We start from the raw sequence: 12,726 nt of genomic DNA on the forward strand, positions 1-12,726 counted from the left end.
AACCATCTACAACTCAGGGGATCTGGATAGACTTGTACAATTGGTACCGAATTGGACAGCCAGTGTCTGGGTAGGACTGGAGTTTGGAGATGAATTTGAGTGGCACTGGTCATTGCCAGATCAGAGAAAGATTGAGTTTTTCAACTGGAGGGCAGCAGAGCTGAAGCAAAACAATACTCAAGATAGCTGTGCTGCAATGGATCCAAACGGACAGTGGTTTGAGGATAACTGCCAAATTAAAAGAGCTTTTGTTTGCTTTGATGGTGAGTACTTCTAAGTCTATTCTATTTATAGCAATTTCAACCCCATATCAGATACAAACCAGGGCCGATTTTAGGATGATATGTCTGGATGGGCAGTCAGACATTTTTTGCCTGTTTTAAAGCTTGCTTACTGCAATTTCAACCGTTAAACATGACTTGGGTATAATCAATTGGGTGATTGCGTGAGCATAATGATATTTTGTGTGGGCAATGCTCAAACCTGCACCCCGCTATATCTACAATGTTCCATGCAAATGTTATGTGTATTTTCTATCCTCTGACAGGGAAAAACGCTAGTAACAGTCACATCTTCATTGATGACAGCAAGACTTGGAGAGAGGCTCAAGACCACTGCCGGGGTACGTACACAGACCTGGCCAGCATACGGTCCAGAGAGGAAAACCATCACGTCCAGAACATGTCACTGTCCCAGAGCATGTGGATTGGTCTCTTTAAAGACCCATGGAAGTGGTCAGATGGGAGCAACTCCTCATACCGCTTCTGGAAGACCAATCAGCCTAACAACTTCAGAGGGGACCAGAACTGTACTTCTGTTATACTCAACGATAAGAAGTGGAATGACCAGTGGTGCAACATCAGTTCGTGGTTTGTCTGCCATGGTGGTGAGTTTGGTACATTTTTGTTAGGTGGGATTCAAATTTTGACCGGTAGCAACTTTTAAGAAAACAAATAGAAACAGAGAAAACAATTAAGATACCAAATCAAATCAAATCAAATTGTATTGGTCACATGCAGACGTTATTGCAGGTGTAGCGAAATGCTTGTGTTTCTAGCTCCAACAGTGCAGTAATATCTAACAATGCATAACAATACACACAATACACACAAACCTAAAAGTAAAATAATGGAATTAAGGAATATAGAAATATTAGGATGAGCCATGTCAGAGTGGCATAGACTAAAATCCAGTAGAATAGAATACAGTATATACATATGAGATGAGTAAAGCAGTATGTAAACATGATTTAATGTGTTTGTTATAAATGAAATACATTTGACCCTTGTTTCTAATTTATTTGTATATATTCCTTACAGAAATGAAGCGACCAACTACCCAGATGCCACCTACAACCACACATACTGTGCCACAAACAACTGCTCCCACAGCTACTGTGCTTGCCACTGCTGAACAGTCAGCTACAGATGAAGTAACACCTAAGCTAACACCTACCCATTTTGTGCAGATCCAGCATATTATTTCAGATCTTTTACCAACCTCTGACCAAGCAACTACTGTAGGCTTACCTGTTCAAAACAGTCCCTCAACACCAGTACCAACTACATTCACTACCACAGAACATGTTTCAACTGAACAGTTAACTACTGAACACCTAACATCTGACCCACTGACTACTGTACCTGTTCAAAACAGTCCCTCAACACCAGTACCAACTACATTCACTACCACAGAACATGTTTCAACTGAACAGTTAACTACTGAACACCTAACATCTGACCCACTGACTACTGTACCTGTTCAAAACAGTCCCTCAACACCAGTACCAACTACATTCACTACCACAGAACATGTTTCAACTGGACAGTTAACTACTGAACACCTAACCTCTGACCCAGCGACTACTGTACCTGTTGGAAACACTCCCTCAACACCAGTACCAACTACATTCACTACCACAGAACATGTTTCAACTGAACAGTTAACTACTGAACACGTAACATCTGACCCACTGACTACTGTACCTGTTGGAAACACCCCCTCAACACCAGTACCAACTACATTCACTACCACAGAACATGTTTCAACTGGACAGCTGTCTACCAGACTCCTAATCTCTGACCCACTGACTACTGTACCTGTTGGAAACACTCCCTCAACACCAGTACCAACTACATTCACTACCACAGAACATGTTTCAACTGGACAGCTGTCTACCAGACTCCTAACATCTGACCCACTGACTACTGTACCTGTTGGAAACACTCCCTCAACACCAGTACCAACTACATTCACTACCACAGAACATGTTTCAACTGGACAGCTGTCTACCAGACTCCTAACCTCTGACCCACTGACTACTGTACCTGTTGGAAACACTCCCTCAACACCAGTACCAACTACATTCACTACCACAGAACATGTTTCAACTGGACAGCTGTCTACCAGACTCCTAATCTCTGACCCACTGACTACTGTACCTGTTGGAAACACTCCCTCAACACCAGTACCAACTACATTCACTACCACAGAACATGTTTCAACTGGACAGCTGTCTACCAGACTCCTAACCTCTGACCCACTGACTACTGTACCTGTTGGAAACACTCCCTCAACACCAGTACCAACTACATTCACTACCACAGAACATGTTTCAACTGGACAGCTGTCTACCAGACTCCTAACATCTGACCCACTGACTACTGTACCTGTTGGAAACACTCCCTCAACACCAGTACCAACTACATTCACTACCACAGAACATGTTTCAACTGGACAGCTGTCTACCAGACTCCTAACATCTGACCCACTGACTACTGTACCTGTTGGAAACACTCCCTCAACACCAGTACCAACTACATTCAATACCACAGAACATGTTTCAACTGGACAGCTGTCTACCAGACTCCTAACATCTGACCCACTGACTACTGTACCTGTTCAAAACAGTCCCTCAACACCAGTACCAACTACATTCAATACCACAGAACATGTTTCAACTGGACAGCTGTCTACCAGACTCCTAACATCTGACCCACTGACTACTGTACCTGTTGGAAACACTCCCTCAACACCAGTACCAACTACATTCACTACCACAGAACATGTTTCAACTGAACAGTTAACTACTGAACACCTAACCTCTGACCCAGCGACTACTGTACCTGTTCAAAAACCAACTACATTCACTACCACAAAGCAAGTTTCAACTGGACAGCTGTCTACCAGACTCCTAACATCTGACCCACTGACTACTGTACCTGTTGGAAACACCCCCTCAACACCAGTACCAACTACATTCACTACCACAAAGCAAGTTTCAACTGAACAGTTAACTACTGAACACGTAACCTCTGACCCAGCGACTACTGTACCTGTTCAAAAACCAACTACATTCAATACCACAGAACATGTTTCTACTAGACAGCTGTCTACCAGACTCCTAACCTCTGACCCACTGACTACTGTACCTGTTCAAGACAGGACCTTAACGCCTGTACCAACTACATTAATTTCCACAGAACAAGTTTCAACTGAACAGTTAACTACTGAACACCTAACCTCTGACCCACTGACTACTGTACCTGTTCAAAACAGTCCCTCATCGTCTGTACCAGATATATTCACTACCACAAAGCAAGTTTCAACTGAACAGTTAACTACTGAACACCTAACCTCTGACCCACTGACTACTGTACCTGTTCAAAACAGTCCCTCATCGTCTGTACCAGATACATTCACTACCACAAAGCAAGTTTCAACTGAACAGTTAACTACTGAACACGTAACCTCTGACCCAGCGACTACTGTACCTGTTCAAAAACCAACTACATCCAATACCACAGTGCATGTTTCTACTGAACAGTTAACTACTAAACAAGTAACTACAGAACATGAAACTACTGTACCTGTTCAAAGCATTATCTCATCGTCAGCACCAACTACCACAGAACATGCTTCAACTGAAATGTTAACTACTGGATACTCAACTAGAGAGAAAGTGACTACTGGTTACTTAACTACAAGTGCTTCTACTGTCCCTGTCCAAAACAGTCCCTCAACACCAGTACCAACTACATTCAATACCACAGAACATGCTTCAACTGAACAGTTAACTACTGAACACCTAACCTCTGACCCACTGACTACTGTCCCTATCCAAAACAGTCCCTCAACACCAGTACCAACTACATTCAATACCACAGAACATGTTTCAACTGAACTGTTAACTACTGAACACCTAACCTCTGACCCACTGACTACTGTACCTGTTGGAAACACTCCCTCAACACCAGTACCAACTACGTTCCATACCACAGTGAATGTTTCTACTGAAGAGGCAACTCCTGAACGCTCAACCGCTAACCAAGCCACTGCTGCTTACTTACCTGCAACAACTGTACCTGTTGGAAACACTCCCTCAACACCAGTACCAACTACGTTCAATACCACAGTGCATGTTTCAACTGAACAGTTAACTACTGAACACGTAACCTCTGACCAACTGACTACTGTACCTGTTCAAAACAGTCCCTCATCATCTGTACCAGATACATTCAATACCACAAAGCAAGTTTCAACTGAACAGTTAACTACTGAACACGTAACCTCTGACCCACTGACTACTGTACCTGTTCAAAACAGTCCCTCATCGTCTGTACCAGATAAATTCACTACCACAAAGCAAGTTTCAACTGAACAGTTAACTACTGAACACGTAACCTCTGACCCACTGACTACTGTACCTGTTCAAAACAGTCCCTCATCGTCTGTACCAGATACATTCACTACCACAAAGCAAGTTTCAACTGAACAGTTAACTACTGAACACCTAACCTCTGACCCAGCGACTACTGTACCTGTTCAAAACAGTCCCTCATCGTCTGTACCAGATATATTCACTACCACAAAGCAAGTTTCAACTGAACAGTTAACTACTGAACACGTAACCTCTGACCCAGCGACTACTGCACCTGTTCAAAAACCAACTACATCCAATATCACAGTGTATGTTTCTACTAGACAGCTGTCTACCAGACTCCTAACCTCTGACCCACTGACTACTGTACCTGTTCAAGACAGGACCTTAACGCCTGTACGAACTACATTAATTTCCACAGAACATGCTTCAACTGAACAGTTAACTACTGAACACCTAACCTCTGACCCACTGACTACTGTACCTGTTCAAAACAGTCCCTCATCGTCTGTACCAGATATATTCACTACCACAAAGCAAGTTTCAACTGAACAATTAACTACTGAACACCTAACCTCTGACCCACTGACTACTGTACCTGTTCAAAACAGTCCCTCATCGTCTGTACCAGATACATTCACTACCACAAAGCAAGTTTCAACTGAACAATTAACTACTCAACACCTAACCTCTGACCCACTGACTACTGTACCTGTTCAAAACAGTCCCTCATCGTCTGTACCAGATACATTCACTACCACAAAGCAAGTTTCAACTGAACAGTTAACTACTGAACACCTAACCTCTGACCCAGCGACTACTGTACCTGTTCAAAAACCAACTACATCCAATACCACAGTGCATGTTTCTACTGAACAGTTAACTACTAAACAAGTAACTACAGAACATGAAACTACTGTACCTGTTCAAAGCATTATCTCATCGTCAGCACCAACTACCACAGAACATGCTTCAACTGAAATGTTAACTACTGGATACTCAACTAGAGAGAAAGTGACTACTGATTACTTAACTACAAGTGCTTCTACTGTCCCTGTCCAAAACAGTCCCTCAACACCAGTACCAACTACATTCAATACCACAGAACATTATTCAACTGAACAGTTAACTACTGAACACCTAATCTCTGACCCACTGACTACTGTACCTGTTCAAAACAGTCCCTCAACACCAGTACCAACTACATTCAATACCACAGAACATGTTTCAACTGAACAGCTGTCTACCAGACTCCTAACATCTGAGCCACTGACAACTGTACCTGTTCAAAACACCCCCTCAACACCAGTACCAACTACATTCAATACCACAGTGAATGTTTCTACTGAAGAGGCAACTCCTGAACGCTCAACCGCTAACCAAGCCACTACTGCTTACTTACCTGCAACTACTGTACCTGTTGGAAACACCCCCTCAACACCAGTACCAACTACGTTCAATACCACAGTGAGTGTTTCTACTGAACACCTAACCTCTGACCCACTGACTACTGTACCTGTCCAAAACAGTCCCTCAACACCAGTACCAACTACGTTCAATACCACAGACCAAGTTTCAACTGAACAGTTAACTACTGAACACCTAACCTCTGACCCAGCGACTACTGCACCTGTTGGAAACACTCCCTCAACACCAGTACCAACTACATTCAATACCACAGAACATGTTTCAACTGAACGGTTAACTACTGAACACCTAACCTCTGACCCAGCGACTACTGCACCTGTTGGAAACACTCCCTCAACACCAGTACCAACTACATTCAATACCACAGAACATGTTTCAACTGAACGGTTAACTACTGAACACCTAACCTCTGACCCACTGACTACTGTACCTGTTCAAAACAGTCCCTCATCATCTGTACCAGATACATTCAATACCACAAAGCAAGTTTCAACTGAACAGTTAACTACTGAACACCTAACCTCTGACCCAGCGACTACTGTACCTGTTCAAAACAGTCCCTCATCGTCTGTACCAGATATATTAACTACCACAAAGCAAGTTTCAACTGAACAGTTAACTACTGAACACCTAACCTCTGACCCAGCGACTACTGTACCTGTTCAAAACACTCCCTCATCGTCTGTACCAGATAAATTCACTACCACAAAGCAAGTTTCAACTGAACAGTTAACTACTGAACACCTAACCTCTGACCCAGCGACTACTGTACCTGTTCAAAACAGTCCCTCATCGTCTGTACCAGATATATTCACTACCACAAAGCAAGTTTCAACTGAACAGTTAACTACTGAACACCTAACCTCTGACCCAGCGACTACTGTACCTGTTCAAAACAGTCCCTCATCGTCTGTACCAGATACATTCACTACCACAAAGCAAGTTTCAACTGAACAGTTAACTACTGAACACCTAACCTCTGACCCACTGACTACTGTACCTGTTCAAAAACCAACTACATCCAATACCACAGTGCATGTTTCTACTGAACAGTTAACTACTAAACAAGTAACTACAGAACATGAAACTACTGTACCTGTTCAAAGCATTATCTCATCGTCAGCACCAACTACCACAGAACATGCTTCAACTGAAATGTTAACTACTGGATACTCAACTAGAGAGAAAGTGACTACTGATTACTTAACTACAAGTGCTTCTACTGTCCCTGTCCAAAACAGTCCCTCAACACCAGTACCAACTACATTCAATACCACAGAACATGCTTCAACTGAACAGTTAACTACTGAACACCTAACCTCTGACCCACTGACTACTGTACCTGTTGGAAACACCCCCTCAACACCAGTACCAACTACGTTCAATACCACAGTGCAAGTTTCAACTGAACAGTTAACTACTGAACACCTAACCTCTGACCCACTGACTACTGTACCTGTTCAAAACAGTCCCTCATCGTCTGTACCAGATACATTCACTACCACAAAGCAAGTTTCAACTGAACAGTTAACTACTGAACACCTAACCTCTGACCCAGCGACTACTGTACCTGTTCAAAACAGTCCCTCATCGTCTGTACCAGATATATTCACTACCACAAAGCAAGTTTCAACTGAACAGTTAACTACTGAACACGTAACCTCTGACCCAGCGACTACTGCACCTGTTCAAAAACCAACTACATCCAATATCACAGTGTATGTTTCTACTAGACAGCTGTCTACCAGACTCCTAACCTCTGACCCACTGACTACTGTACCTGTTCAAGACAGGACCTTAACGCCTGTACGAACTACATTAATTTCCACAGAACATGCTTCAACTGAACAGTTAACTACTGAACACCTAACCTCTGACCCACTGACTACTGTACCTGTTCAAAACAGTCCCTCATCGTCTGTACCAGATATATTCACTACCACAAAGCAAGTTTCAACTGAACAATTAACTACTGAACACCTAACCTCTGACCCAGCGACTACTGTACCTGTTCAAAACAGTCCCTCATCGTCTGTACCAGATACATTCACTACCACAAAGCAAGTTTCAACTGAACAGTTAACTACTGAACACCTAACCTCTGACCCACTGACTACTGTACCTGTTCAAAACAGTCCCTCATCGTCTGTACCAGATACATTCACTACCACAAAGCAAGTTTCAACTGAACAGTTAACTACTGAACACCTAACCTCTGACCCAGCGACTACTGTACCTGTTCAAAACAGTCCCTCATCGTCTGTACCAGATATATTCACTACCACAAAGCAAGTTTCAACTGAACAATTAACTACTGAACACGTAACCTCTGACCCAGCGACTACTGTACCTGTTCAAAACAGTCCCTCATCGTCTGTACCAGATACATTCACTACCACAAAGCAAGTTTCAACTGAACAATTAACTACTCAACACCTAACCTCTGACCCACTGACTACTGTACCTGTTCAAAACAGTCCCTCATCGTCTGTACCAGATACATTCACTACCACAAAGCAAGTTTCAACTGAACAGTTAACTACTGAACACCTAACCTCTGACCCAGCGACTGCTGTACCTGTTCAAAAACCAACTACATCCAATACCACAGTGCATGTTTCTACTGAACAGTTAACTACTAAACAAGTAACTACAGAACATGAAACTACTGTACCTGTTCAAAGCATTATCTCATCGTCAGCACCAACTACCACAGAACATGCTTCAACTGAAATGTTAACTACTGGATACTCAACTAGAGAGAAAGTGACTACTGATTACTTAACTACAAGTGCTTCTACTGTCCCTGTCCAAAACAGTCCCTCAACACCAGTACCAACTACATTCAATACCACAGAACATTATTCAACTGAACAGTTAACTACTGAACACCTAATCTCTGACCCACTGACTACTGTACCTGTTCAAAACAGTCCCTCAACACCAGTACCAACTACATTCAATACCACAGTGAATGTTTCTACTGAAGAGGCAACTCCTGAACGCTCAACCGCTAACCAAGCCACTGCTGCTTACTTACCTGCAACAACTGTACCTGTTGGAAACACCCCCTCAACACCAGTACCAACTACATTCAATACCACAGAACATGTTTCAACTGAATTGTTAACTACTGAACACCTAACCTCTGACCCAGCGACTACTGTACCTGTTCAAAAACCAACTACATTCAATATCACAGTGCATGTTTCTACTGAACAGCTGTCTACCAGACTCCTAACATCTGAGCCACTGACAACTGTACCTGTTCAAAACACCCCCTCAACACCAGTACCAACTACATTCAATACCACAGTGAATGTTTCTACTGAAGAGGCAACTCCTGAACGCTCAACCGCTAACCAAGCCACTACTGCTTACTTACCTGCAACTACTGTACCTGTTGGAAACACCCCCTCAACACCAGTACCAACTACGTTCAATACCACAGTGAGTGTTTCTACTGAACACCTAACCTCTGACCCACTGACTACTGTACCTGTCCAAAACAGTCCCTCAACACCAGTACCAACTACGTTCAATACCACAGACCAAGTTTCAACTGAACAGTTAACTACTGAACACCTAACCTCTGACCCAGCGACTACTGCACCTGTTGGAAACACTCCCTCAACACCAGTACCAACTACATTCAATACCACAGAACATGTTTCAACTGAACGGTTAACTACTGAACACCTAACCTCTGACCCAGCGACTACTGCACCTGTTGGAAACACTCCCTCAACACCAGTACCAACTACATTCAATACCACAGAACATGTTTCAACTGAACGGTTAACTACTGAACACCTAACCTCTGACCCACTGACTACTGTACCTGTTGGAAACACTCCCTCATCGTCTGTACCAGATACATTCACTACCACAAAGCAAGTTTCAACTGAACAGTTAACTACTGAACACGTAACCTCTGACCCAGCGACTACTGTACCTGTTCAAAACAGTCCCTCATCGTCTGTACCAGATACATTCACTACCACAAAGCAAGTTTCAACTGAACAGTTAACTACTGAACACCTAACCTCTGACCCAGCGACTACTGTACCTGTTCAAAACAGTCCCTCATCGTCTGTACCAGATACATTCACTACCACAAAGCAAGTTTCAACTGAACAGTTAACTACTGAACACCTAACCTCTGACCCAGCGACTACTGTACCTGCTCAAAAACCAACTACATCCAATACCACAGTGCATGTTTCTACTAGACAGCTGTCTACCAGACTCCTAACCTCTGACCCACTGACTACTGTACCTGTTCAAAACACTCCCTCATCGTCTGTACCAGATACAGTCACTACCACAAAGCAAGTTTCAACTGAACAGTTAACTACTGAACACCTAACCTCTGACCCACTGACTACTGTACCTGTTCAAAACAGTCCCTCATCGTCTGTACCAGATACATTCACTACCACAAAGCAAGTTTCAACTGAACAGTTAACTACTGAACACCTAACCTCTGACCCAGCGACTACTGTACCTGTTCAAAACATTCCCTCATCGTCTGTACCAGATACATTCACTACCACAAAGCAAGTTTCAACTGAACAGTTAACTACTGAACACCTAACCTCTGACCCACTGACTACTGTACCTGTTCAAAACAGTCCCTCATCGTCTGTACCAGATACAGTCACTACCACAAAGCAAGTTTCAACTGAACAGTTAACTACTGAACACCTAACCTCTGACCCACTGACTACTGTACCTATCCAAAACAGTCCCTCATCGTCTATACCTACTATATTAATTTCCACAGAACATGTTTCAACTGAAAAGTTAACTACTAAACACCTAAATACAGAAAGAGCACCTACTGTACATTTTCAAAGCATTATCTCATCGTCAGCACCAACTACAACAGAACATGCTTCAACTGAAATGTTAACTACTGAACACTCAACTACAGAGAAAGTGACTACTGATTTCTCACCTACAAGTGCTTCTACTGCTAATGTCCAAAACATTTCCTCAACGTCTTCACCAACTACATTCAATACCACAGTGCGTGTTTCAACTGAGGAGGCGACTACTAAACATCTTACTACTGAGAATGTAACACATCAATCAACAACTGAGCCTGCAGACACAGAAATGCAACACAGCATTACACAAGCGACTACTGAACATACTTCTGCCCTACATATAACCACAGTGGTTGAGACTGCTCCATACAGTACTGCAGAGCCTGTCAGTATCTCCACTGTTATGCCAAATGAAAACAGTCAAGGTGTAAGTCCAGGTAACTTTCATCATTATATCACAATTTTTGACACGTTGAAAGCCTAACCGTCTCTTTTTTGTTTGGCAGTGGTTTTATGTTGTTTCAAAGATGTTATATTACAGAGCAGAGGTCTAAATGCATACAAATCTACATTTTGTTGAATGGGCTCCATGTTATCTATCTTTACTATCTTTATTTCTCTCAGACAACCTGATATTGATCCGTGAGAACATGACGTGGAACGAGGCCCTGAGCTACTGCAGAGAGCACCACGTTGACCTGGTCTCCATCACTACAGAGCTGCTTCAGTACTGGGTGACAGAGAGGGCTGCCAACGCCACCTCATCCCACGTCTGGGTCGGCCTGCGCTTCACCTGTTCATTCCACTTCTGGTTCTGGATCAGGTCTGATGCAGGCTGCTACCAGAACTGGGCCCCCGGGCACGGCTCAGACAGCCAGCAGGACTGTGGGATTGCAGGGGCTGTAGAGACCACCGGGAGGCAGCAATGGGTTAGTCTGGAGGAGAACCAGAGGCTCAACTTCATCTGCTACAAATGTTCTGGGGACAGTGGTGAGGGGTTGATACATCCCTGATTCGGCCGACTTTTGTATTATGTATGTTTCTTGTGCAACGTGAAAAATGTACACTACCGTTCAAAAGTTTGGGGTCACTTAGAAATGTCCTTGTTTTTGAAAGAAAGCACATTTTTGTCCATTAAAATAACATCAAGTTGATCAGAAATATAGTGTAGACATTGTTAATGTTGTAAATGACTATTGTCGCTGGAAACGGAAGATTTTTTATGGAATATCTACATAGGCGTACAGAGGCCCATTATCAGCAACCATCACTCCTGTGTTCCAATGGCACGTTGTGTTAGCTAAGAGGCGACTCTGGGATGCCGGCCTTCTAGGCAGAGTTCCTCTCTCCAGTGTCTGTGTTCTTTTGCACATTTAAATGTGTTCTTTTTATTGGCCAGTCTGAGATATGGCTTTTTCTTTGCAATTCTGCCTAGAAGGCCAGCATCCCAGAGTCGCCTCTTCACTGTTGACGTTGAGACTGGTGTTTTGCGGGTACTATTTAATGAAGCTGCCAGTTGAGGACTTGTGAGGCGTCTGTTTCTCAAACTAGACACTCTAATGTACTTGTCCTCTTGCTCAGTTGTGCACCGGGGCCTCCCACTCCTCTTTTTATTCTGGTTAGAGCCAGTTTGCGCTGTTCTGTGAAGGGAGTACACAGCATTGTATGAGATCTTCAGTTTCTTGGCAATTTCTCACCTGAATAGCCTTAATTTCTCAGAACAAGAATAGACTGATGAGATTCAGAAGAAAGTTCTTTGTTTCTGTAATCGAACCCACAAATACTGATGCCCCAGATACTCAACTA

At 43.1% G+C, this 12,726-nt stretch overlaps 2 protein-coding genes across 2 annotated transcripts; one reads left to right on the forward strand and one right to left on the reverse strand.

The window, feature by feature from the left end:
• Positions 1 to 1,205: 1,205 nt before the first annotated feature.
• LOC120030953 (uncharacterized protein K04H4.2-like) lies at positions 1,206 to 3,067 on the reverse strand. The gene is made up of 3 exons (XM_038976460.1): positions 3,058 to 3,067; positions 1,644 to 2,897; positions 1,206 to 1,529 (listed from the first exon to the last, which is right to left on the reverse strand). The coding sequence occupies exons 1-2, from the start codon at positions 3,065 to 3,067 to the stop codon at positions 1,762 to 1,764; spliced, it is 1,146 nt and encodes a 381-aa protein (XP_038832388.1). The 3' UTR covers positions 1,206 to 1,529; positions 1,644 to 1,761.
• Positions 3,068 to 11,323: 8,256 nt separating this feature from the next.
• Positions 11,324 to 11,988, forward strand: LOC120030954 (E-selectin-like). The gene is made up of 2 exons (XM_038976461.1): positions 11,324 to 11,357; positions 11,545 to 11,988. The coding sequence occupies exons 1-2, from the start codon at positions 11,324 to 11,326 to the stop codon at positions 11,931 to 11,933; spliced, it is 423 nt and encodes a 140-aa protein (XP_038832389.1). The 3' UTR covers positions 11,934 to 11,988.
• Positions 11,989 to 12,726: the final 738 nt, after the last annotated feature.

The sequence above is a fragment of the Salvelinus namaycush genome, chromosome 37, assembly GCF_016432855.1.
Source record: "Salvelinus namaycush isolate Seneca chromosome 37, SaNama_1.0, whole genome shotgun sequence".
NCBI classification, from domain to species: domain Eukaryota; kingdom Metazoa; phylum Chordata; class Actinopteri; order Salmoniformes; family Salmonidae; genus Salvelinus; species Salvelinus namaycush.